The sequence below is a fragment of the Balaenoptera acutorostrata genome, chromosome 3 (assembly GCF_949987535.1).
Source record: "Balaenoptera acutorostrata chromosome 3, mBalAcu1.1, whole genome shotgun sequence".
Lineage (NCBI taxonomy): Eukaryota > Metazoa > Chordata > Mammalia > Artiodactyla > Balaenopteridae > Balaenoptera > Balaenoptera acutorostrata.
Window position 1 is genome coordinate 86,440,126 of NC_080066.1, and position 26,938 is coordinate 86,467,063.

Consider the following 26,938-nt stretch of genomic DNA (forward strand, 5'->3'; position numbering starts at 1 on the left):
GGCTAGTGCCCACAGTTGAAGCCAGAAGAATTTTTGCTGGCACAAACAGGGGAAGCTAGAGGAAGAACATGATTTGGGTCAAGATAATTTTCCATTTTGGACTAGGAGACAGCAACATGGAAGGCCTCCACCCTCGCTGAGGCACAGCTACGGGGCTGGGAAACGCTGCTCCAGAGCGCAGGCAGACGCCAGGCCCAGTTAGCAGAGACGAGACCACACCACAACTCCCGGCGGGATCCCAGGGGCCTGAAACCTTAACTCTCAACTATCGCTTCCTTAAGTTCCACTCCTCGAGCTGAGGCAGATGTTTGTGCAAGTCCCGCCTAGGTATCCCACGGAGATCTGAAGAGAACACCCCACCCAACTCGGCAGACCCGAGGCGCTGGGACTGGGAGTGCTCGTGCCCGACGCGTGCGCGCGGCGCGCAGGGAGGCGGCCTGGAAGTGAGGGAGCGCGCGCCCCTCACGTGACCCGGCCCGCGGGCGGCTACGCACACGACGCGCCCCTCACGTGGTCTGTCTCCAGCCCCGTCGCCGGCGGAGGCGGGCGCGGGCGCGTCCCTGTGGCCAGTCACCCGGCGGAGTTGGTCGCACAATTATGAAAGACTCAGTTTCTGCTGCTAGCGCCGGAGCTGAGTTAGTTCTGAGAAGGTTTCCCTGGGCTGTCCTTGTCCGGCGGCCTCTGCTGCCGCCTCCGGAGACGCTTCCCGATAGATGGCTACAGGCCGCGGAGGAGGAGGAGGTGGAGTTGCTACCCTTCCGGAGTCCGCCCCGTGAGGAGAATGGTACTGGACCCACGCAGGCCCCGGCGGGGGAATGGCCCTGGGGGTTGCGGGCAGGGAAGGGGGAGGACTCGGCTGGCAAGTGTTTGCGCGGAGCCGCTCTTTCTGGGGCTGTGGACCGCCGGTTTGCCTTGAGGCTTCCGGACTTGCCCTGGCGGGACGGGAGTGCAGTTCTTTCGCGGGTGAGGAGCAGGAAGCAGGTAGCAAATCTGGCGCGGCACCTCGTCGCGGGAATCCCCTGAGCGGAGCCCGGGCTCAGGCGAGGGCTCTTCGGGCCGGCAGAGGCGGGAGCCGCGGAGGACCTGGCTGAGCGGAGCGGCCGCAGCGCGCGCCAGAGGCAGCGCTCAGCCTGCAAGCTCCGCATCTCCCAGGAGCGCGTTCCTCCTGGCGCTTGTTGCTGGCAGATAAGGCAGCCAAATGCTCTGCCCAAGTTCTTCATGGAAGCGGAGGGAGGGCTGAGAGGGAGCAAAAACGGGATAGAGGATACGGCTTTGGAGCTGTGCCTTGTTTGCTGCGCAGCGTGTACTCCACAGGTACATTTTCCTCTGGAGCCCATAGAGGAGCGATTAGACGATATTGACGCTAGATCTGGTTTGGAATTTTCTTTAGCAAGAATTAAGGGTTTTATTGGGGCGCTGCTGTAGGTACCGAGGTGATGTGTTGTCTGGATTTATGTCGAACCGCCTCATTCGTTGCACTAGAGAACGGTTGGTCGTGTTTTAAACCAAAGTTGCGAGAGGGATGCGGTGCATTTCACCTTTTGATAGAGGTTTTTGTTAAGGGCAGGAATAAAATTAGAAGATTTCTCACAAAGAAAGTCATTTAGATCAGAGACTTGAAGAGCGGGTAGGTATTCCTGGTCAGTAGTTGAACTAGATATGCTTCATGCAAACAATTCTCCCTCTGCTGGAGTCTTGGCAGGTTTACTTTTCTCTAGAAACTAATTCAGGTGCCATACAAATTGAAACCACGAAAGTAGTTATGCTTTGAATAAATAGTACACCTTTCCATTATTTTCCACATTTTTCGGTAATGTAAAGTCAATAAAAACGTCATTTTACCTTTTTTCGTAATTTTTAAAAGAAGGATTTGTTAAGTTCCTCTACCGACGCTAAATTTTAACATTTATTACTTAAGTGGATTTTAAGGGAATCTATTTTGGCGGGGAGAAAGTTGAATCAAAGTGCCTTTCATTAAAAAAAAAAGCAAACCATTAATACTGTTCAGTGATGTGTCTAGTTTTCCTTTTTTTAGATGGTAAATAGCATACATTTGAACATACCACTTAAGTATTTAGAAAAAAAATTTAGATACGTTAGAAAATGGAAATGAAGACGATTCATGATCTTAAAAGCCATTGCTTCCTACTGTTTGGTTAAAGCAACAAGATGACTTTGTTTCTAGTGACATTCTAGTGAAAGTCAATTTCTTAGTCTTACCTCAGGTGTTGTTCTTAAGTCCAGCCTCTTAATGTCGCTATCCACACACTTTGAAATCTAGCCTTCAAAAATTGATGTGGTCAGAGTTTCTCTTGTGTTTGTTGTCTTTCCATTTTTCTAGCAGATGCACCCCCCGCCCCCGAAACAACGTTTGTATGCAGCATTGTTGTTTCTACAGGGAGAAATTTTCACTTTAAAATTTGAAATTAAGAATCTGATTTTATTTTTTACCTTGCTTGGGTTCTGACTGCTGTTGAGTTTTGTGATTTTCCCTACAATTTCCAATTAACTTACAGTGAAACCTTAGGATAACCTAATACTGAGGTTCTCCAATAATGATAATTTGTTGAGCCTCCTCAACTTTAAGGTCAACACTGTGACCTGAAAGTTTCCCTAAGTATGTTGTATCTACAATGTATAATTCTTATTGTAAATTCTTGTTTAAGGTCTTTGCTTTAAAACTAATCAGCCAACAGACCAAAAAACAACACAAAACAAATAAAATACCAAGAAACACAAGGTAAACTGGAGTGGAATAAATTTTGTTACAAAATTAAAAACCATGGCTATTAGAAATATTTGTTTCATTCATTTGGTAAACACTTAGTGTTTAATATATTCCAAGCACTGGAGTGGCAAAGATGTGTTAGACAAGTTTCCCACTTTCAAACCGCTTACATTCCAGTTATTTATAAAAGAACTACCTGTCTGTTGTCAATGGAAGATGCATACATCACAAAACAAACATGTAGTGTCTAGCAGGCTCTGTGATACTCTGTCTTGAAGGGCAGTATAGATATGCAAAAAGCAAAAAGGTAGTGTGATATTACTGCATAGATTACTGTGAAAGTATAGGGTAGTCAGGGAGAGAGAAAGGAAAGTCTGGGTAGGCTTGCAAAGGAGCTGATAGGAGAAGTGAGTGTCGTAGAGGCAATAGGAATTAATTAACTTGGAAATAGAAGGTATGTAGAATTTGGTATTGGTGGTTTTAGTCTAAGGGAACTGAGCTTTAGAAGAGACGAGCATCCAAGGAAATCCCTGGTCCAGTGTTTAGGACTTGGCGCTTTCACTGCTGAGGGTCTGAGTTCGACCCCTGGTCGGGGAGCTAAGATCCTGAAAGCTGCACAGTGCGGCCAAAAAAAAAAAAAAAAAGAGAAGAGCATCCATAGTTTATCCTAAGATCTGTTGTACGAGTACTGTATGTAGTTTAGAAAGAGTGGAGTATGGGATGATATATGGGGTACTAGTCTGGGAGTGTTATAAAGATAGGCAGGGACCAGATTTCTGAGGGCAATGTATGTTATGCAAAGAAATTTGGATTTTATTCTGGAGATGAGGGGGTCCACTGAAGGAATCAGTATGGAGGGTGACTTGGTGTGTGTTTAAGCTGAAAAGAGAGACCATAAGGAGGCTGTAACAAGACCAAAATATTTAGGGCTTGAAGTAAAGAAGTAGTAGAAGAAAAGAAGGAACTGACTGAGATGTTTAGAGTTAGAATATTTAGAATATTTAGAACTTGGTTCCTTTGGAGGAGGTGTGTGTGTGTGTTAGCAAATGTCAGTAATAAGAACCAGACATAAAATGAAAATATGTAATAGCTGAAGTCATTACTTAATATGTGCAAATATAATACTTAAAGGCAGTACTTAAAATTGTGTTTTTGGCTTTTATTTTTATTTTTTTTACAAATTTATTTATAGCTGCATTGGGTCTTCATGGCTGCGCGCAGGCTTTCTCTGGTTGCGGTGAGCAGGGGGCTACTCTTCGTTGCGGTGCACGGGCTTCTCACTGCGGTGGCCTCTCTTGTGGAGCATGGGCTCTAGGCATGTGGGCTTCAGCAGTTGTGGCTCGCGGGCTCTAGAGCGCAGGCTCAGTAGTTGTGGCGCATGGGCTTAGCTGCTCCGTGGCATGTGGGATCCTCCTGGACCAGGGCTTGAACTCTTGTTCCCTGCATTGGCAGGCGGATTCCCAACCACTCTGCCACCAGGGAAGTCCCTGGTTTTGATTTTTAAATGAAGGTCTGTTGAAGCAAACACTTCTAAAATTTAAGTTTGAGAGTTCTGCCAACCATAGATATTTTTGATACAGTACTCTGATATTCTCTTTCGTTAACATTCTAATGTGGGAGATTTCAAACATACAAAGATATAGTAAAATGAATCACCATATACCCATGACCCTTTTCAACAGTTTGAAACATGTGAATATTGTTTCTGCTATTATCCCTCTGATTCCTCCTCAACTGGGTAATTTAAAAGCAAATCCCAGACATGTTGCATCTACAGGTACTTCGTTATGTGTATCTTTAAAACTTTAACACATCCATAGTACTATTAGCACACCTAAAATTAATAATTCTTTAATATCATTAAATATTCAGCATATTTCCTTAATTGTCTCATGTTTTTTTTTCCCAGTTGGTTTGTTTGAATCAGGATCCAAAGAAGTCCACACAGCATTTGGTTGATAAATAAGTCTCAGTCTCTTGTATCCCCTCCTCCCCTTTTTTTGGTCTTGTCATTTAACATTTATTTAATGAAAAAAAAAAAATCCAGATCATTTGCCCTGTAGAATTTCCCCCAGTTTGGATTTTGTTGAATGTATCCGTATAGCATCCTGTAACATGTTCCTTTCTCCTCTGTATTTCCTGTGAACGAGTGGTTAATCTAAAGACTCTGAGATTCTAGTTTGATGTTTTGGCAAGACTGCTTCACAGGTAGTGCTGTTTACTTTGTATTGCATTACATTAAGAGGCACATGCTGTCTGGTTGTTTTTCTTTTTTTGATGTTAAGATTGGCCAGTGGGTTGGTGTTGTCAGCTGCCTGATCTTTGAGTTGTGAAGTTCCCCATCATACATTCACATAATAGTAGCAATTGATGATTATTGCCATTGCTCAGTTATTTCACTCTGGGTTTCTGTTTCTCCTTTCTTTTTGGGGGAACCTTTCAGCATATGATTAAATTTTACAGTGTTATTATATTTTATTTTTTTTTAAAGAGATTGTTCTTTAAATGCCTGTTTTAAGTCTGGTGCCTGGAGACAAAGTTCAGAGTAGTTGAGATTAGTTTAGAACATGAGCAACATTTGGCTGTCTATGGGAATTTGAACTGAGTCATTTATATGAATTGGTATAAAAACACTTAGATGTGTGTCACTTTTAGAAGGGGCTTTGTAATTATTAGATTAGTTTGAATATGAGTGAAATGTGTGACTTGGAGAATTGGACCTCTTCTAGTTTATCTTTATAAAAATGTTGGTTTAATTTGAATTAAGTTACTACTTTTAGATATTTTGTTGACCCTTTGGTTCGGTTCACCTAGGATTTAGAAAATTACTCTGGATCTTTTGGGGGAATATGTGTTTAGTTTCCTGACTACCTAAAGGTTTTAGAACCCTGTTGAAGAAATTTTGGTGTATGGAGGTAAGCAGTTCTTTGAAATTGACAGACTTGCCTGTTCATCTAAGCATCTTTGCCAAGTCACACTCTTTTATGAGCGTCACTGTTACTCTGTGAAAGGCAGATGGTAATCTTTTTTATACTTCACCTCAGGAGCAGTACTAGGATTAAAGTCTGTGAAACACTATTTGTCCCTCCTTGCGTCATGAAAACATGTTAATAACTTAACACCTCAACTATCCCAGCTGCCAGACTTCTGAAAACTTCAACCTTTGGAAACCCAACTCCTCATAGAAAGAAAAAAAGCTTTTGAGCCAAGCCATTATCAGAAATATAGCACCCTTAAGCCCAGAGTTCACTGGTTGAAAAATATGTGCAAAGTGAAATTTAATAGGCTTAGTTACCTACTTTTCTCTGACAGTTTGGTAGTACATTAGGAATCATAGAAGGAAAGTTATCTGGGAAGCAGACTATTACTGTAAGGAGGAGACTGGAGAAACATTAACTAGAATAGAAAGATAAGACTGTAAATTACCCTTCAGTATGTGAACTAGCGGTCTTCCTTGTTTTTGAGTATAATTTACCATACCCAGTACCTGGAAGGTGCTCTACCCAGAAGGTACTCCTGACTAAACAAAGTGTGTTATAGACTTTAGACAAATTTTCACAATATTAGCTGACATGTATTAGCATTTTGTGGCCATTGTTCTAAATGCTTTACATATATCAATTACATATATCACTCTCAAGACTCCATTATGAAGTAGACACTTTTTTCGCTCTCCATTATTTATATAAAGAACAGAGAAGCAGAAACACTCACCAAAGGTCATAAGGCTGTTAAGTGGAAGAGTAGGTGTTGACTTGCCAAATTATAGAAACCTGGAGAAGGATCTTGATATTCAGGGGCATGTATATTAGCGAGATGTCAGATGACAGGTGTTAACTGTTAAGTAAAAAAGTTAAGGTCATTTAAAAAGTCACCTTTAAAAAAATTTTGTCATACCATATTTTCTTTAAATGCTATAAAGCTTAGTAGAATTTCCTTTACTACCAAATTTCTATGTAATAACTTTAGGATAGGTTATTTATAACTCAGTTGTATACATGGTATTTTGACGAAGTGCAGAGATTTACTATTCTGAGGGGATCCTTAGTAGATTGGAAAAGTCATTAACTAAACTAAATAGATTTTGTTATAGGTAGAACTGGTTAATAAAAACCATAGATGCTTATAATGAGTGTATCAACAAAGTATCATCACACTACTCAGGGACAGAGAATAGGTTGTTATGGTTTACTCCAATATGAAGGCTCAAGATTTGTAATAGAGAATGTCCAATACTTCTTTAGATTTCTCTTTTTCAGATCAATTTTTGTGGTATCATCTGAAAACATATCAATCAATGGTCATTGAATTAGGTATATGTGATAGATCCATTTAATTCAACAGATTCTGTTGCTTTTGAAAAAATATTTTATTAGGTAATAAGGAGCCAGGGAAAAAAGTGCAGAATTTAAATTGTACTATTTGACTGAAAGTACATAATATTTTAAAATAAATGTATATAATTTGAGTTCTTTGGTAGTTTTTTTTCTTATGGAATTCAGATGTATAAGTGTGTAGATCATAATATAGCAGACAGTGCTTATCACCCAGCTTAAGAAATAAAATATTACAGACAAAATTTGATGTACCCCATCAAAATCCCATTCCACTTTCCACTTTTTCAGACATAGCTTCTATCCTAAATTTAGCCTTTATTGTTCCTTTGGATGCTTTTGTAATGTTGTTACCTAGAGTATGTATACTGTATAGTGGTCTTCTGGTATTTCTACGTTTGATATATATAAAATGATGTACATCTTTTTATGGATTTTTTTTCTTTTTCTTTTTTATTGAAATATAATTGAGTTACAATATTAGTTTCAGGTGTACAACATAGTGATTCAATATTATTATAGATTATACTCCACTTACAGTTATTATAAGGCAGGGGATATGGGGATATCTGTACACTTATGTCTGATTCACTTTGTTGTACAACAGAAACTAACACAACATTGTAAAGCAATTATACTTCAATAAAGATATTTAAAAAATAAAGTTATTTTAAAATACAGGATATATTTCCTGTGCTGAACAGTGTATCCTTATAGCTTTGTTTTTTCCTGTTTTTTCTTTTTAATGAACATTCGATTTTGGAGATTAATTCATGTTGATACATGTAAGGTTTAGTTTATCCCTTTCAGCTGCTATATATTATTCCATTATAGGAATATGCTGTATGTTGTCCATTTTACTGTTACTGGGCATTTAGGTTGTTTCCAGTTTTTTTACAAATAGTGATGTAACATTCTTGTATGTATCATCTTATGTACACATGTGAGAATTTTTCTAGGAAGTACATATCTAGACGTAGAATTGCTTGGTCATAGGGTAGGTGCATCTTCATCTTTGTAGATATTGCCAAAGTGTTGACCAAAGTAGTTGTGCAGTGTCCACTCCCTCTAGAAATATATGAGAATTCTTTTTTTCCCCCCGCAACATCTTTGCCAGCACTTAATTGATGAGGTTCTTTTATTTTGCCAGATTCATGAATGTGTAGTAGTTCCTCATTGTTTTAATTTGCATGTCCCTGTCCACCGATAATGTTGTGTATCATTTCAGGTTACAAGTTTTTGGCTGTGGTTACCTCCTCTCTGATGAATTGCTTTGCTCAGTTTTCTAATGGATTATCTTTTTCTTTTTTATTATTTACTTCTAGAAGCTCTTTATGTATTCTGGATACTAATTTTTGTTTTGTTTTTTTTGTTTGTTTTTGTTTTATGAGCTACAAATACCTTCTTCAGTCTCTAGCTTTTAAAATTTTTACTTTGTTAATGGTGGGCTATTTACTTACTTTTAGGTTGTTGGTGTACATTGGCTTTTAATTTTAGTGTAATAATTTATCAGTATTTTCTTTATAGCATGTGCTTTTTCTTATCTTGAGGTCATAAAGTTATTTATTTTTTGGTAGTAGTTTTAAAGTTATGACTTTAACCCGTCTAGTATTCATTTTGAATTCTAGTGTGATAGTTCATATACATATAGTATATTGGTATTATCTCCTGATTTGTATTGCTGTGTCTGTCACACACCAAGTTTCCTTAAGTGCAAGTTTCTAAGTGATTTACTCAGTTGTTCTGTTTGTCTTTTGTGTCAATATATTTATTTGGATTTTTTAGCAATCTTAGCAGTCTGGTAAAATTTCTTGAGTTAGTGTAAGAAATTTAAATTTTTTTTTTTTTTGCCAGCATACTTATCTTTTTTTCTCCTAAAATGATGAATTTTGATCCCTTTTCATTTTAATAATAATTCTTTATGGTAAAAATGAATTATTCTGGGTAAGACTTTATCTAGAATACCTGAGGAAAAAATTACTGCTGTTTGAGCTAAATTGAGGTTGGTCACTTTTTAGACTCAATGTCTAGTCTTCAGTTATTTAATATCTTGGGCTCCATAGTATGGCATGATGGCAACTGCTCATACTTATCTTTATCAAACATTTTCTATCCCTTAAATTGAGGGCAGTATTGGGCTGGTAAGCAGTCAGGGTAGCAATCTCCACGAGGTCAGCAGGACAGCAAAACCAACAGAAAATAAGATGGGTTGTAGTAGTTGGACTTTTTACATAGTCATGGTCTGAATCTGATTCTGTTTATTTTTTAATATATAAAACTTTCCCAACTGTTTATCATTCCACAGAAGCTTTTCAACAGTGTCTTTAAAACCTGTTCAGAGGGTTCACATTTGAATTATCAGTAATATCTAATTATTAATTAGTTAAGTGGTTGGCAGCCAATTAAGCACAAGAGCAGAACTCTAGCGTAAGGGCCTGTAGGAGTGCCAGGAGATCAAATAAATTGGACTCTGACAGAGGAAGTCAAAGAGTGCCAGCTGTTTTCAACATTTTGCTTCAGGCTAACCTTAATTTTTCTTTGTCATTGTGCTGTTGCTGGCAGGCATGTTGACCTTTGTACAAAATTATCATGTAACTCAAAATTTCTAAATCTGTAGTGTCATTTAACTTTTTTAAGCTACTGCATTTTATTAGTAGGCAAACTTCCTTTTAATTTGATTGCCTTTTGTCTTGAGTATGGGTCACATTTTCCTGTTTCTTCTTATATCTAGTAATTTTGGATTGTTATCATAGGTGTTGTGAATGTTAACTTGGAGAGACTCTGGATTCTGTTATAGTCCTCTGAAGACTACTGATTTTGTTTTTTAAAGTAGTTGTTATGGACTGAATGTTTGTGTCCTCCCAGAATTTAGTGTTGATGGTATTTAAAGATGGTGCTTTGTGGAGGTAATTAGAGTTAGATGAGGTCATGAAGGTAGGGTCCTTACACGAAGAGACCAGAGAGCTTGCTCCCTCTCCTCGACACAGTGAAAAGACAGCTGTCTGCAACCCAAGGAGGGGGCTCTCACCAGACACAGACCTTACTAGCACCTTGATCTTGGATTCCAGTCTCTAGAACTGAGAAAATGAATTTTGGTTGTTGAAACCAGAGTTAAGTCTTCCAGTATTTGTTAACAGCAGTCAAAGCAGACTAGGATAGTAGTTGATTAACTTGACTGTACTCAAATTCCAAATTGTGTCTCCTTCAGTGAGCAGCAAAAATATCTGTTCAGTTATTTTATTCTTAACTGACATGCTTGAAATCTGCCCCATGTATACCTACTTCATGGGTCAGCTAGATTTGAGCAGAGTTAATGTGCAGCATTTAAGGTTCCCTTTCTGTGACTCTGTCCTTTGCAGAGTCACTTTTCCCATCACTTTCCAGCTGCTGTTGTCACCTTGAAGTTGCTATTCTGGTTCTTCAAGCGAGTAAGACTGTGGGATTTCTATTGGAGTTTTAGCTACTTAGTAGGTGTGGAGTGGGGCCTGTCTTAGGCAAAAAATGGGAAACTCACTCAGTGCTGTTCCTTTATCCTAAGTACAGACTTCATCTGATTTCTGCTTGCTTTTGGTTGCCTCTCCGGTGCCATTAAGTAGTTTTTTTTTTTTTTTTTGATTTTGATTTTGTCCAGAGTTTATGGTTATCTGTGGGAGGGTTAATCCAGTAGAACCTCCATAGGTGGAAGCTCCTTTCTAATATTAATATATAGAACCATAGAGTGAATTTAGTTGTAAAAATAGATTGATTTTCACGTTACCTTGAAGTAGAATTTTTAAAGCAATCTTTTTTTCCCCCAGTTTTTGCTATCAGCATATAGGCAAGAAGGATGTGCTATTACTGACTTGTTTGAAGAGTAGTATGTGGTTAGAAGGTTTATTTATAGCATATGTGCCCCTTATTGCTATGAGACAGATAGGAAGAATTTATAACTGAATTTTGAAGAATTGTGAAATATGACTGTGTGTGCGGCATTTTGCTAAAACACGGATCATAGTCTTCAAAGCAACATTGTGAGTTAGGTACTGTTATTTTTTTATATTATAGGTGAGGATACAAGTTCGGAAACTTGCTTAAGGTTGCACTGACAGTATAAACAACAAAGCTAGAATTCTAACAGGTTAATCTGACTCCAGAATCTGTTCTCTTTAACCACTGAAGATCACAAAGTGATCCCTAAGTTTCCCTCTTTTGCTAACGTTTTGTGGATATAGTTAGTTTTTACTTTACCTAGAGCATTTAAGTTTAGGAATTTTCAGATTTGTGTTTGTAGTGTGCCACCTTTTGGTAAAATTCAGTAATGCAGTCTAGCAAAAGAAGTATAAAATCAAGAATATAAATATATATATTTATAATCCAGGGTACATTTGATTGGATACCTGATGGCAGAGCAGAAACTCAGAATTTCAAAAATTGCAGAAACCAATCATTGGGAAGGATTTGCAGTTATCAGCTGGGATATGTGACTATCAGGTGTAGGAAACCTGCAGGAAAAATAACTTTGTTAATGTACATCTAAAACTCTTTAGCCCCACCTCTTTTTTCACCTCATTAGAAAGCAACTTTTTTTTTTCTTTAAAAATATTTTTATTTATATTTATTTATTTATTTATTTATTTATGTTTGACCATAAGAAAAGCAACAATGATTGCAATTACCAAACACGAAACACACTCATACTATGTCATAATATTGACATTCAATCCAGTAATCCTCCACTGTAACAGCTTCTTTACTTTGCAGTGAAAATTGATTTGTATATTTTTTGCCTCTGAGTCCTTGTGGGATTTTTTTTTTAATTCAAACAGAAAGTCACAAAAATATAATCATCCTCATCAGTTCACTCAATCCCATGTAATTAATATTTTTTTATCTTGATCTTTTGTTAGCACTTTTATGAATTCATCAGTTTTCCGTTAGAGTTCTGAAAATGCTTATTCATTCAGTTCAGCAGTATATAGTCAGTTACCAGAAACCTGTACTTCTCAGAGTCTTTTCCATGAATTCCTTGAAGATGAAACCCTTTTATAGGAACATATTTGCAAAAGCATCAGAGTACACCCAGAACTGTCTGTAAATGACAAAAGACTTAAAAATGACCACGGTTAAAGATATGACGAAAGTTCATAATAATTCAATTGACAAGGAAATTTAGTTATTTCTGAGATATACATTTTAAAGTAATAACTAGAATTATGATTTATAACATTATACCAGAACATATAAGATTTTTAGAAATTTTATGTAATGTCTGAAACATTTATATTAACATATTTCCATACAAATAACCCAAAGAGAGTTTAGTATTAGTTGTTTTTTTTGTTTGTTTTTTCACACTGCAGGTTCTTACTAGTCATCATTTTATACACATCAGCATATAGATGTCAATCCCAATCGCCCAATTCACCACACCACCATCCCCAACCCACCGTGGTTTTCCTCCCTTGGTGTCCATACGTTTGTTCTCTACATCTGTGTCTCAACTTCTGCCCTGCAAACTGGTTCATCTGTACCATTATTCTAGGTTCCACATACATGGAATACATTATACATACATTAATATACGATAATATACGATATTCGTTTTTCTCTTTCTGACTTACTTCACTCTGTATGACAGTCTCTAGATCCATCCACGTCTCAACAAATGACTCAATTTCTTTCCTTTTTAGGGCTGAGTAATATTCCATTGTATATATGTACCACAACTTCTTTATCCATTTGTCTGTCGATGGGCATTTAGGTTGCTTCCATAACCTGGCTATTGTAAATAGTGCTGCAGTGAACATTGGGGTGCATGTGTCTTTTTGAATTATGGTTTTCTCTGGGTATATGCCCAGTAGTGGGATTGCTGGATCATATGGTAATTCTATTTTCGGTTTTTTAAGGAACCTCCATACTGTTCTCCATAGTGGCTGTATCAGTTTACATTCCCACCAACAGTGCAAGAGGGTTCCCTTTTCTCCACACCCTCTCCAGCATTTGTTGTTTGTACATTTTCTGATGATGCCCATTCTAACTGGTGTGAGGTGATACCTCATTGTAGTTTTGATTTGCATTTCTCTGATTAGTGATGTTGAGCAGCTTTTCATGTGCTTCTTGGCCATCTGTATGTCTTCTTTGGGGAAATGTCTATTTAGGTCTTTTGCCCATTTTTGGATTGGGTTGTTTGTTTCTTTAATATTGAGCTGCATGAGCTGTTTATATATTTTGGAGAGTAATCCATTGTCTGTTGATTCGTTTGTGAATATTTTCTCCCATTCTGAGGGTTGTCTTTTAGTCTTGTTTCTGGTTTCCGTTGCTGTGCAAAAGCTTTGAAGTTTCATTAGGTCCCATTTGTTTATTTTTGTTTTTATTTCCATTACTCTAGGAGGTGGATCAAAAAAGATCTTGCTGTGATTTATGTCAAAGAGTGTTCTTCCTGTGTTTTCCTCTAGGAGTTTTATAGTGTCTGGTCTTACATTTAGGTCTCGAATCCATTTTGAGTTTATTTTTGTGTATGGTGTTAGGGAGTGTTCTAATTTCTTTCTTTTACATGTAGCTGTCCAGTTTTCCCAGCACCATTTATTGAAGAGACTGTCTTTTCTCCATTGTATATCCTTGCCTACTTTGTCATAGATTAGTTGACAATAAGTGCGTAGGTTTATCTCTGGGCTTTCTATCTTGTTCCATTGATCTATGTTTCTGTTTTTGAGCCAGTACCATATTGTCTTGATTACTGTAGCTTTGTAGTATAGTGTGAAGTCAGGAAGTCTGATTCCTCCAGCTCCGTTTTTTCCCCTCAAGACTGCTTTGACTATTCGGGGTCTTTTGTGTCTCCATAAAAATTTTAAGATTTTTTGTTCTAGTTCTGTAAAAAATGCCATTGGTAATTTGATAGGGATTGCATTGAATCTGTAGATTGCTTTGGGTAGTATAGTCATTTTCACAATATTGATCCTTCCAATCCAAGAACATGGTATATCTCTCCATCTGTTGGTATCATCTTTAATTTCTTTCATCAGTGTCTTATAGTTTTCTGCATACAGTTCTTTTGTCTCCCTAGGTAGGTTTATTCCTAGGTATTTTATTCTTTTTGTTGCAATGGTAAATGGGAGTGTTTCCTCAATTTCTCTTTCAGATTTTTCATCATTAGTGTACAGGAATGCAAGAGATTTCTGTGCATTAATTTTGTATCCTGCAACTTTACCAAATTCATTGATTAGCTCTAGTAGTTTTCTGGTGGCATTTTTAGGATTCTCTATGTATAGTATGATGTTATCTGCAAACAGTGGCAGTTTTACTTTTTCTTTTCCAATTTGTATTCCTTTTATTTCTTTTTCTTCTCTGATTGCCGTGGCTGGGACTTCCAAAACTATGTTGAATAATAGTGGTGTGAGTGGACATCCTTGTCTTTTTCCTGGTCTTAGAGGAAATGCTTTCAGTTTTTCACCATTGAGAATGATGTTTGCTGTGGGTTTGTCATATATTGCCTTTATTATGTTGAGGTAGGTTCCCTCTATGCCCACTTTCTGGAGAGTTTTTATCGTAAATGGGTGTTGAATTTTGTCAAAAGCTTTTTCTGCATGTATTGAGATGATCGCATGGTTTGTATTCTTCAATTTGTTAATATGGTTTATCACATTGATTGATTTGCGTATATTGAAGAATCCTTGCATCCCTGGGATAAATCCCACTTGATCGTGGTGTATGATCCTTTTAATGTGTTGTTGGATTCTGTTTGCTAGTATTTTGTTGAGGATTTTTGCATCTATGTTCATCAGTTATATAGGTCTGTAATTTTCTTTTTTTGTTGTATCTTTGTCTGGTTTTGGCATCAGGGTGATGGTGGCCTCATAGAATGAGTTTGGGAGTGTTCCTTCCTCTGCAGTTTTTTGGAAGAGTTTGAGAAGGATGGGTGTTAGCTCTTCTCTAAATGTTTGATAGAATTCACCTGTGAAGCCATCTGGTCCTGGACTTTTGTTTGTTGGAAGATCTTTAATCACAGTTTCAATTTCATTACTTGTGGTTGGTCTGTTCATGTTTTCTATTTCTTCCTCGTTCAGTCTTGGAAGGTTATACCTTTGTAAGAATTTGTCCATTTCTTCCAGGTTGTCCATTTTATTGGCATAGATTTGCTTGTAGTAGTCTCAGGATGCTTTGTATTTCTGCAGTGTCTGTTGTAACTTCTCCTTTTTCATTTCTAGTTTTATTGATTTGAGTCCTCCTCCTCTTTTTCTTGATGAGTCTGGCTAATGGTTTATCAATTTTGTTTATCTTCTCAAAGAACCAACTTTTAGTTTTATTGATCTTTGCTATTGTTTTCTTTGTTTTTATTTCATTTATTTCTGCTCTGATCTTTATGATTTCTTTCCTTCTGCTAACTTTGGGTTTTGTTTGTTCTTTCTCTAGTTCCTTTATGTGTAAGGTTAGATTGTTTACTTGAGTTTTTCTTGTTTCTTGAGGTAGGCTTGTATAGCTATAAACTTCCCTCTTAGAACTGCTTTTGCTGCATCCCATAGGTTTTGGATTGTCGTGTTTTCATTGTCATTTGTCTCTAGGTATTTTCTGATTTCCTCTTTGATTTCTTCAGTGATAGCTTGGTTATTTAATAACGTATTGTTTAGCCTCCATGTGGTTGTGTTTTTTATGTTTTTTTCCCTGTAATTCATTTCTTATCTCTCATAGCGTTGTGGTCAGAAAAGATGCTTGATATGATTTCAATTTTCTTAAATTTACTGAGACTTGATTTGTGACCCAAGATGTGATCTATCCTGGAGAATGTTCCATGCACACTTGAGAAGAAAGTGTAATCTGCTGTGTTTGGATGGAATGTCCTATAAATATCAATAAAATCTATGTGCTCTATTGTGTCATTTAAAGTTTTTGCTTCCTTATTTATTTTCATTTTGGATGATCTGTCCATTGGTGTAAGTGAGGTGTTACAGTCCCCCACTATTATTGTGTTACTGTCGATTTCCTCTTTTATAGCTGTTAGCAGTTGCCTTATGTATTGAGGTGCTCCTATGTTGGGTGCATATATATTTATAATTGTTACATCTTCTTGGATTGATCCTTTGATCATTATGTAGTGTCCTTCCTTGTCTCTTGTAACATTCTTTATTTTAAAGTCTATTTTATCAGATATGAGTGTAGCTACTGCAGCTTTCTTTTGATTTCCATTTGCATGGAATATCTTTTTGCATCCCCTCACTTTCAGTCTGTATGTGTCCCTAGGTCTGAAGTGGGTCTCTTGTAGACAGCATATAGGTGGGTCTTGTTTTTGTATCCATTCAGCAAGCCTGTGTCTTTTGGTTGGAGCATTTAATCCATTCATGTTTAAGGTAATTATCGATATGTATGTTCCTATGACCATTTTCTGAATTGTTTTGGGTTTGTTTTTGTAGGTCTTTTTCTTCTCTTGTGTTTCCCACTTAGAGAAGTTCCTTTAGCATTTGTTGTAGAGCTGGTTTGGTGGTGCTGAATTCCCTTAGCTTTTGCTTGTCTGTAAAGCTTTTGATTTCTCCATCGAATCTGAATGAGATCCTTGCCGGGTAGAGTAATCTTGGTTGTAGGTTCTTCCCTTTCATCACTTTAAGTATATCATGCCACTCCTTTCTGGCTTGTAGATTTTCTGCTGAGAAATCAGCTGTTAACCTTATGGGAGTTTCCTTGTATGTTATTTGTCATTTTTCCCTTGCTGCTTTCAATATTTTTTCTTTGTCTTTAATTTTTGCTAATTTGATTACTATACGTCTCGGCGTGTTTCTCCTTGGGTTTATCCTGTATGGAACTCGCTGCACTTCCTTGACTTGGGTGGCTATTTCCTTTCCCATGTTAGGGAAGTTTTCGACTATAATCTCTTCAAATATTTTCTCAGGTCCTTTCTCTCTCTCTCCTCTTTCTGGGACCCCTATAATGTGAATGTTGTTGCATTTAATGTTGTCCCAGAGGTCTCTTAGGCTGACTTCATTTCTTTTCTTTTTTTTTCTTTTCTTTAGTTTGTTCCGCAGCAGTGAATTCCACCATTCTGTCTTCCAGGTCACTTATCCGTTCTTCTGTCTCAGTTATTCTGCTATTGATTCCTTCTAGTGTAGCTTTCATTTCAGTTATTGTATTTTTCATGTCTGTTTGTTTGTTCTTTAATTCTTCTAGATCTTTGTTAAATATTTCTTGCATCTTCTTTGCCTCCATTCTTTTTCCGAGGTTCTGGATCATCTTCACTATCATTCTTCTGAATTCTTTTTCTGGAAGGTTGCCTATCTCCACTTCATTTAGTTGTTTTTCTGGGGTTTTGTTCCGTCATCTGGTACATAGCCCTCTGCCTTTTCATCTTGTCTATCTTTCTGTGAATGTGGTTTTTGTTCCACAGGCTGCAGGATTGTAGTTCTTCTTGCTTCTGCTGTCTGCTCTCTGGTGGATGAAGCTATCTAAGAGGCTTGATGGGAGGGACTGGTGATGGGTAGAGCTGACTGTTGCTCTGGTGGGCAGAGTTCAGTAAAACTTTAATCCACTTGACTGTTGATGGGTGGGGCTGGGTTCCCTCCCTGTTGGTTGTTTGGCCTGAGGCAACCCAACCTTGGAGCCTACCTGGGCTCTTTGGTGGGGCTGATGACAGACTCTGGGAGGGCTCACACCAAGGAGTACTTCCCAGAACTTCTGCTGCCAGTGTCCTTGTCCCCATGGTGAAACAGAGCCACCCCTGCCTCTGCAGGAGACCCTCCAATACTAGCAGGTAGGTCTGGTTCAGTCTCCCCCCCGGGGTCACTGCTCCTTCCCCTGGGTTCTGATGCACCCACTACTTTGTGTGTGCCCTCCAAGAGTGGGGTCTCTGTTTCCCCCAGTCCTGTCAAAGTTCTACAATCAATTCCCCCTAGGCCTCAAAGTCTGATTCTCTAGGATTTCTTCCTCCCGTTGCCAGATCCCCAGGTTGGGAAGCCTGATGGGGGGCTCAGAACCTTCAGTCCAGTGGGTGGACTTCTGTGGTGTAAGTGTTTACCAGTCTGTGAGTCACCCACCCACCAGTTAATGGGATTTGATTTTACTGTGATTGCACCCCTCCTACCGTCTTATTGTGGCTTCTCCTTTGTCTTTGGATGTGGGTATTTTTTTTGGTGAGTTCCAGTGTCTTCCTGTCGATGATTGTCCAGCAGCTAGTTGTGATTTTGATGTTCTCGCAAGAGGGAGTGAGAGCATGTCCTTCTACTCCGCCATCTTGGTTCCTCCTCTAGGAAGCAATTCTTAATACAAGGATCTTTTGGGATTGTAGGGCTGGTAGAAGGGACATTAGTAATATCCAAGAAACAGTGTAGGGGAAGAATCTGAAGGGCTTGGCACATACTTGTTAGATTGAATTGACTCAGTGGAATGGTGAGATTTTTTGTGGGAAGGTTTTGTGTGATTTAGAGCGTGAGTTGGCAAACTAGGTCATGTATGCCAAATCTGGCCAAGGCCTGTTCTGTATGGCGTTGAGCTGAGAATGGTTCTTATATTTTTTAGTGGTGTAAAAACAAAACAAAGAATATGTGATGGAGACAGTATGTGGTTCAAAAAGCCTAAAATATTTACCATCTGGCTCTTAATAGAAAAAATTTACTGATTGCCCATTTAGAGTATAGCCATACTTCTCTAAGAAGCGGGGAAATTGAAGGAAGCATCAGTTTAAGGGGAAGGGTGTTCCTTTGGGCGCTGATGAGTTGTCTGTTGTTGGAAAGATAATTGCAGAGGTGAATTTGAAGAAAGGATGAGAAACCAGGACTATATTAATAATTGATCTGTAGTGTTTATTTTTTTGTAAGGCATCGTGTTAAATTATAAAGGATTTGGAAATTATCTGTTGTATCCATTCCTTTACTAGTCCAGGCTCCCATTGCCCCTCCCCAAAAGACTGGTGGCTCTAGCTTACTTTTACTTATCTCCCTGATTAATTTTCCTGAAGAGAGCTCTGATGATTCCTTATGTTAAATGCTACTTGGGATTCATTTTTCTTCCGTATGTAAATTAAAATGTCAATGAAAATATTTATATTTACATTTAATAGGAAGGCATAAGGTATGAAAAGTATATATACCTGTGATTCACTTTTATGAGTATTTCAATTAATAACTATCCAAAGTTTTGCAAGCCAGCATTTAGACTTAACTGGGGCATTAGTTCGTTGCTGTGGAACAGTCATTTTGAAATCTATTGATATAATTCTTCCATCCCTATCGCCACTTGGGTTTGAATAGCTGTAATTAGAGTTGCTTCAGGTGGACTGTTGCTGAGGAGTGGAATTGGAGAAAGAAAAGGTGAAAAGCTAATACTGGTTAGCAGTAGTTAGCAATTAACAATACCTTTTAGGAGAGGTATGTTAGCCCTCTGTTCTTTTTATTTTAATCCATGTTCAGAAAATTATATACATAATGATTACATAGGAATTCCACTTTTGAAAGTAATTAATGTACTTCTACTCATTGGTTTCAAAAAAGATGTAAGAAAGATGCTTATTTAAAGCATATCATCAAATGATTTTGAAATGCTTACCTTAAATTTCTCTTAAAAAGCTTTAAAAAAAGCTAGTAGAGGCTTTGGAGTCAGGGTAAATTACTAGCTGTGTGACTTTGGACAGTCTTGTAACTTTCATGTCTAAGTCTCTGCCCATATTTTGTCTTTTCTCTTTCTGGAACTCTGATTAAACTTACGTTTGATCTTCTCATTCTGTTTTACATGTCTTGTAACTCTCCCCTGCCTTTTAAACGGCTTTGTTTTGGAATAATGCACATACTATAAAATTTGCCGTTTGTAAGTATACACATTTGGTGGGTTTTTTTTGTTTTGTTTGTTTGTTTTTGGCCACGCTGTGCAACTCGTGCGATCTTAGTTCCCCAACCAGGGATTGAACCCAGGCTCTCGGCAGTGAAAGCACAGAGTCCTAACCATTGGACTGCCAGGGAGTTCCCCATTTGATGGTTTTTAATAAATTAACTTAGTTTTATAACCACCACAATCCAGTTTTAGACACCTCACAAAGTTCCCTTGTACTTGTTTGCAGTTTATCCCTGCTCTCACTCTCAGCCCCAGGCAATTACTAAACTTACTGTTTCTATGGTTTTGCCTTTCTAGAAATTTCATGTAAATGAAATCATAATATCTTATATCTGGCTTTTCCCATTACCATAATGTTTTTGAGGTCCAGCAGTGTTGCATGTTATCTTTAGTTTGTCCGTCTTTATTGCTAAGTAGTATATATCATTGTATGGATATATCACTTCGTTGGTTATTATGAATAATGTTTCTAGAACATTCAAATACAAGTCTTTGTGTGGACATGTTTTCATTTTTGGGAGGAAGATAGTTAAGAATGGAATCTTGGAGTCATATGTAAGTTTATGTTTAACACTTCAATAAACAACCAAACTTTTCCTTTGTAAGTATTTATGCCATTCTGCATTCCGACTAGTAAAGTATGAGCTTCCAGTTTATACATCCATGTCAACACTTGGTATTGTCAGCCTTTGATTAAAGCCCTTCTAGTGGTTGTGAAGTGGTATTGCATTGTAGTTTTAAATTTGCATTTCCCTAATAACCAGTGAAGTTGAGCACCTTTTCTTATGCTTATTTGGTAAAATAAGCATATTCTCTTTGGTGAAATGTCTCTCCATGTCTTTTGCCCATTTGTGAATTGGATTTTTTTTTTAATGTTGAGTTTTCTGAGTCCTTTATCTTATTTGCAAATAAGTCCTAAATCAGTATATGCTATTTTGGGTGCAGTATTTTATAAGTTCCATCAGGTGAAATTGACTGACAGTGTTGTTTAAGTCTACTCTATTCTTTCTAGTTTTCCTATCAAGAAAAAGACGAGGTTAAAAAAAACAAAAAAAAGAAGATGTGAATTGTACAAGTTTGCATTTTATAGCATTTATCTATGCCCATATATTTCCAAGTTCTCCCTGAGACGTTTTCCTCTTTTGTCAAGTAGTTGTCTTTTGACAGAACTCCTTAGAAAGGTCCACTGTTAATTAATAAATTTGTTCATGTTGTGTTCACTTTTTGCCCATCTTTCATTCATATTTTAGGCTTTAGGCGTATGCTCATGAACTGCAAATGATTTAGTTAAAAACATATATATGTAATTCATACCAGAGTAATCTGAGTGCTTCTCACGCATGTATATTGCCATTATTTTAGTAGGTTATTTGCATATATTAAATGTCTAGTTCTAGAATCTGATTTTGGTGGACTTCATTACCATAGCATGGGACTGAGCTGCGGTCATTGCCATTTGTTTGCAAATAAGCTCACAGGGAGAAATTCCAAACAAATCTTTGTCTTGCTTTAACAACCAGTAAAAATATAGCAGCAAGTACAACCACTAATCTGTTTTATCCCTCCCAAACCAGTTCCAATTTTTTCTAGAAGAGAGAAGCAGCCCTTTAAATGATAAATCACAGTATAATTTTAGTGCTGCCCCTAAACCCTGCATTTTTAATAATAGGAGCATAATGAAAATTTCATGAGTTTAAAGCAGTAGGTTACGTTGGTTTTGGTAGAAATTCAACCTCACGTTATCATGTGTCAGAGAAGCCTACCAAATGATATTTTTTTCAAGTTACAAGCAGAAGTCACATGAATAAATGTCTTCAGGTCCAGATACTCTGCCTACCTTCAGTGTACTATGGTTGTGGAGTGGGAGAAGGGGCCAGGATAGCAATAATATACCAGCAGTCTAACTGACATGGCCAGATCTTTTGGTTCTCAGGAGAATGCTCTAAATGTGATCCTGGGGATGGTTCCCTTGCTCTACTGGTGCATAAGGGAGTAGGGGGTGATGGAGATTGCATTCCTAAATAGTGTAAGTCTCATTGAGAAGGTGACATTTGCTCAAAGACTTGAAGGAGGTGATAGAATGAAAGTAATGAGGCAGGATGCAGAGATGCAGAGCACTAGGACCTTAAAGATTATTATAAGGACTTTGGCTTTTATAAAACTTCTTTGAGTAAAATGTGAAAATATTGGAGAGTTTTGAGCAGAGAAGTGACATAATGACATATTTTAAAAGGATTACTTTAGGGACTTCCCTGGTGGTCCAGTGGTTAAGACTGCACTTCCATTGCAGGGGCCATGGGTTCGATCCCTGGTCAGGGAACTAAGATCCCACATGCTGTGTGGCATAGGCAAAAATAAATAAATAAAATAAAAATTTTTTAAAAGATTATTTTATTTCTTTTGGCAAGGGTGGCATGAGTGGTTTCTGCAGTAAGCCAGGCAAGAGGTGATGATGGCTTGGGCCAGAATAGTAGCAGTGGAGGTGTGAGAAGTGGTTGGATATTGGATGTGTTTTGAAGGCAAGCTGACAGGTTTTGCCGTGGGATTATATATGAAGTACATAAAAAGAGGAAATCAAGGATGACATTAAAATTTTTGCCTTAAGGGACTTCCCTGGTGGTCCAGTGGTTAAACCTCCACACTTCCACTGCAGGGGGCACAGGTTCAATCCCTGGTTGGGGAACTAAGATCCTGCATGCCACGCAGCCAAAAAAAAAAAAAAAAAGATTTTTGCTTTTAAAAGAAAAGAAAGAATACAACTGGAAGAATAGAGTTACCATTTACTGAGCTGGGGAAGACTTTATGAGAAATAGTATTTGGGTGAAAGATGAGCTCAGTTTTGGCCATGTTACATTTGAGATGCCTGTTAGACATCAAAATGAAACTGTTAAGTAGGCAGTTGGATATGTGAGCATGGAGTTCAGAGAAAAATCTGACATGGAAATGCAAATTAGAGAGTCATCCAGTGTATTGATGGCAAGTGGATGTGAGCACTAGAAGAGTGAATATAACTGGAAAAAAGTCCAAAGTCTGAGTGAATATAACCGGAAAAAAGAAGTCCAAAGTCTGAGTGAATATAATTGGAAAAAAGAAGTCTAAAGATTGAGGAGAAGAGGAGAAGTCAGCAAGGATATAAATGGAGTGGCCAGTGAAGGGAAGAAAAATCAAACTAACTGATGAAAATGTTTTAAGAAGATGAGAATGATTGATTTTGTTAAATGCTGCTGATATATCAATGAAGGTGAGTCCTGAAAGTTGACCTTTGGATTTAGAGAAAATCATCGGTGATCTTGTTGAAACTTATTTCAGGAGAGTGCTTGCCTTGAAAGTCTGACTGGAGTGGGTTTTAGAAAGCGTAGGAGGAGAAGAAAAGAGGGAAACACTCTTTCCAATGATCTTTACTGTAGATGGAAGCAGAAACATTATGTGTTAGCTTGAGGAGCAAGTGGAGTCATGCAAAGTTTGTTGTGTTTAAAATGGGCAGAATAATAGCATGTTGCGTGCTGATAGGAATAAGTTAATAAAGAAGGGGAAAAAAATCAGGGAGAACTGGTGGAGAGTTAGTAAGGGTATGGGGTCTAGAGCACAAGAGGAGTGATTAGACTTAAATAGGAACACAGTCAGTCACAGGAAGGAAGGCAGAATGTGTGGTTATAGATACTCATTGGTGGACAGATGTGGTAGAAATTTGGAGAAGTTCTCTTCTTGCTGCTCAATTTTCTGAGTGAAATGGGAAGTAGGTCATCAGTTGAGAGTAAGAATGGTGAAGGAGGGTTGGAGGTTTGAGGAGAGGAGGAGATGGTGTGAAATCATACAGAAGAATGAGAAAATGGACCAGGGAAATATGGTGTGACTGTTGGGCATCATTAAGGGACATTTGAGGTTTGTGGTCATGGTTTTAAAGTCAAACCAGAGGGTGTTGTTTTGTTTGTTTTTTTCTGTAGTCATATTAATATAGGCAGTTATGGAATAGGTGGGGAATTGGATTGAATCAGGGTTGGGTTTGCAAGGTGTATTCCTAGTACAGTAAAGCTGGAGAGATTCCTTTTTTTTTTTCCCCCTCCCCGAGGAGTATGTAGGGAAGCAGATTCTTCAAAGGAATACTACCAGACTTTAGTTAGAAAAAGAAGGTGGTGGCTTGCAGGATCTTAGTTCCCCAACCAGGGATCGAACCCATGCCCCCTGCAGTGGAAGCACAGAATCCTAACCAATGGACCCCCAGGGAATTCCCTAGAGGTTTCTTTTTGGAATACAGGCTCTTCCGTTTTGTACTGTACTGGTAAGAGAGAGGGTGATGGGGGGGAGAGATTTTGAGAGAGAGAGAGAGCGTGCTAATATCTATATTTAATATATAATATCTATAGATATATTAGATATCTAATATTTATCTATATGTCTAATATATATATTATGTGGAGGTTGAAGCTCAAGATCTTCAATCTACTCAGTCTGAATTTATGGAGTTTCACCTATCTCAGTATGTGATGCCTCATCCCTTTTTTAAAAAAATAAATTTATTTATTTATTTTATTTTATTTTATTTTTGGCTGCCTTGGGTCTTCATTGCTGCATGCGGGCTTTCTCTAGTTGCAGTGAGCAGGGGCTACTCTGTTGCTGTGCACGGGCTTCTCATTGCGGTGGCTTCTCTTGTTGCAGAGCATGGGCTCTAGGTGCGTGGGCTTCAGTAGTTGTGGCATGCAAGCTCTAGAGTGCAGGCTCAGTAGTTGTGGTGCACGGGCTTATGTGCTCCGCGGCACGTGGGATCTTCCCAGACCAGGGCTCGAACCCCTGTCCCCTGCATCGGCAGGTGGATTCTTAACCACTGAGCCACCAGGGAAGTCCACCTCATCCCTTTTTAATCAATCACCAATAGCAGGATACAGAGTCTAGGGATCCAGGCAGAAGCTTAAGTGGTGGTATAAAAAGTAATTTAAAAAAAACTTTTAAATTTGAAATTATTTCAGGTTTACAGTAATTGACGGAAATGTGTTAATCTTCCACTGTCATCCTAGATTTGTCTTATTCGCCGTATTGATGTTTTTGCTTTATGCATCTTGAGACTACTTTATTTGGTGATTCATATTTAAGATTGTTGTAGTCTGGTGAATCAGATATTTGAAATCATGTAATAAATAACCTGAACTATCCCTATTGATGTTTAGCATCTATTTTTTTTAGTATTGTCATTCTTTTGATTAGAATTTGCTTGATATCTCTTTCTATCCCTGTACCATTAGCCATTCCATGCCCTATGCTTTAGGTATTTGTCTTAGAAACAGAGTATAACTATTACTAGGTTTTATTTTATTTTTAGTTGAATCTAACAGTCACTTTTAATTGGCCTTAAAATGATCCACTTCCCAGGATCATACCAGCCCCTCTTGAGGTTTTTGGCTGAAACTCGATTTCCCTCCTCTCTGGTTATTTGAAGCCACAGTATCTGCATAGTACTGTTGATTTAGTAGTCTCAATCTCACTGGACTTAAATGGAATGATTCTAATATTTTAGGTGTGCTGTCATCAGTAAACATGTTGTATATAGTAAATATTCAGTGAATTAAAAATTGAATTATTTTCATGTATTTATCATTAAATTTTTCCTTGTAATATTTGTTGGTTAATTTATAAACCATCTTTTTTAAACTTTCTGTTTTAGTCCCAGAAATCCTGGATAGAAAGCACTTTGACCAAGAGGGAATGTGTATACATTATACCAAGTTCAAAAGACCCTCACAGGTAAGCATACTTCTCTTTCTTCTGGGTTCTTCTAGAAATAAATAAATAAATTTATTTATTTATTTGTTTACCTACCTACCTACCTTATATTTTTGGCTACTTTGGGTCTTAATTGCAGCACACAGGATCATCGTTGAGGCATGCAGGATCTTTCATTACGGAGCACGGTCTCTTTGTTGCGACACTTGGGCTTCTCTTTAGTTGCGGTGTGTGGGATTTTTGTCTCTAGTTGTGGCACGAGGGCTCCAGGGTGCATGGGCTCTGTAGTTGTGGTGCGCGGGCTCTCTTGTTGTGCGTGGGCTTAGTTGCCCCGCGGCATGTGGGAATCTTAGTTCCCCAACCAGGGATTGAACCCGCATTGGAATGCGGATTCTTTACCACTGGACCACCAAGGAAGTCCCTCTTCTAGAAATTTAGATGTAAATTATATTGCTATTTATATATTAAAAATTTAGATTATTATTTGTAGTTACTGTTAACTTTTGTGTTTACTGTTAATTATTCTTTTAGGATTAGGAGAAGGAGCTATCATTAGCAAAATATCAGTATTCTGGAGTTCTTAATGACATTTCACAACATAAAACCTCTTCTTCAAAGTGTTGCTCCATCCCTAATCTCCCCCATATCATACTAGTGTATTACAAAGACAGTTAAGGCTCTCTTTTTTAATTGATTCACTGATACTGAGAACTTAAAAAAGTTTGTGTATTGGTTTAATGGGCATCTACTGAGTACCCAACACTATGGTTTATGCTGAAGAAACCAATATGAACCTAATAGTTGCTGTTTTTGTTTGCCAAAATATAGCTGTAATGAGCACTTATTGGAAAACCTATCACCAGAGATTCTGTTGGCATCTCTGATTGTCTTTTGGTCTTTAAAATGGCTTTGATAATAGGAAAAATTTTAAGTAAAGGACAGTAGTTAGAATTCAAGAAAAAGACCTGTTGAGGTATTTATTGAAGAAACATTTTTCCTAATTTTTTTCTTTTTCTTGAGACCTAAAAATAGCAAGAAGCTTAAAAGGGTAAGTCAAAAATATAGTTATTTTCTGGCCTACAGAGCACCTCTTTTCACAGGCACTTAGGAAAAATTAATTGAAAAAGGCATTTACAAGGATTTTTAGTTTTCTTACCTTTCCTGTCTCCTATTAAACCTTGTTTTCTATGTAGTTATCTTCTCTGCAACTTTTACTTCCATTTGCTATATGGCCCTTATGAAAATACAGCCAAGTAGGTAATCTTTTATTAACTGATGTATTTTAAATTATAGCACCTGTCACCATTATTGTCCATAGTGAGTTTTCGGTAAATATTTGTTGAATAGAATTTCTAAACCTTTTGTTTGTTACATTACA

General features: G+C 37.8%; 1 protein-coding gene across 1 annotated transcript in view; it reads left to right on the plus strand.

Annotated features, from left to right (window-relative positions):
- Positions 1-650: 650 nt before the first annotated feature.
- Positions 651-26,938, plus strand: part of TRPM7 (transient receptor potential cation channel subfamily M member 7) — a 111,827-nt gene continuing 85,539 nt past the window's right edge. Inside the window, exons 1-2 of the mRNA XM_007170409.3 lie at positions 651-784; positions 25,502-25,581. Coding sequence (XP_007170471.2) covers positions 782-784; positions 25,502-25,581 — 83 coding nt within the window. The 5' untranslated portion in view covers positions 651-781. The remainder of the gene's footprint in view (positions 785-25,501; positions 25,582-26,938) is intronic.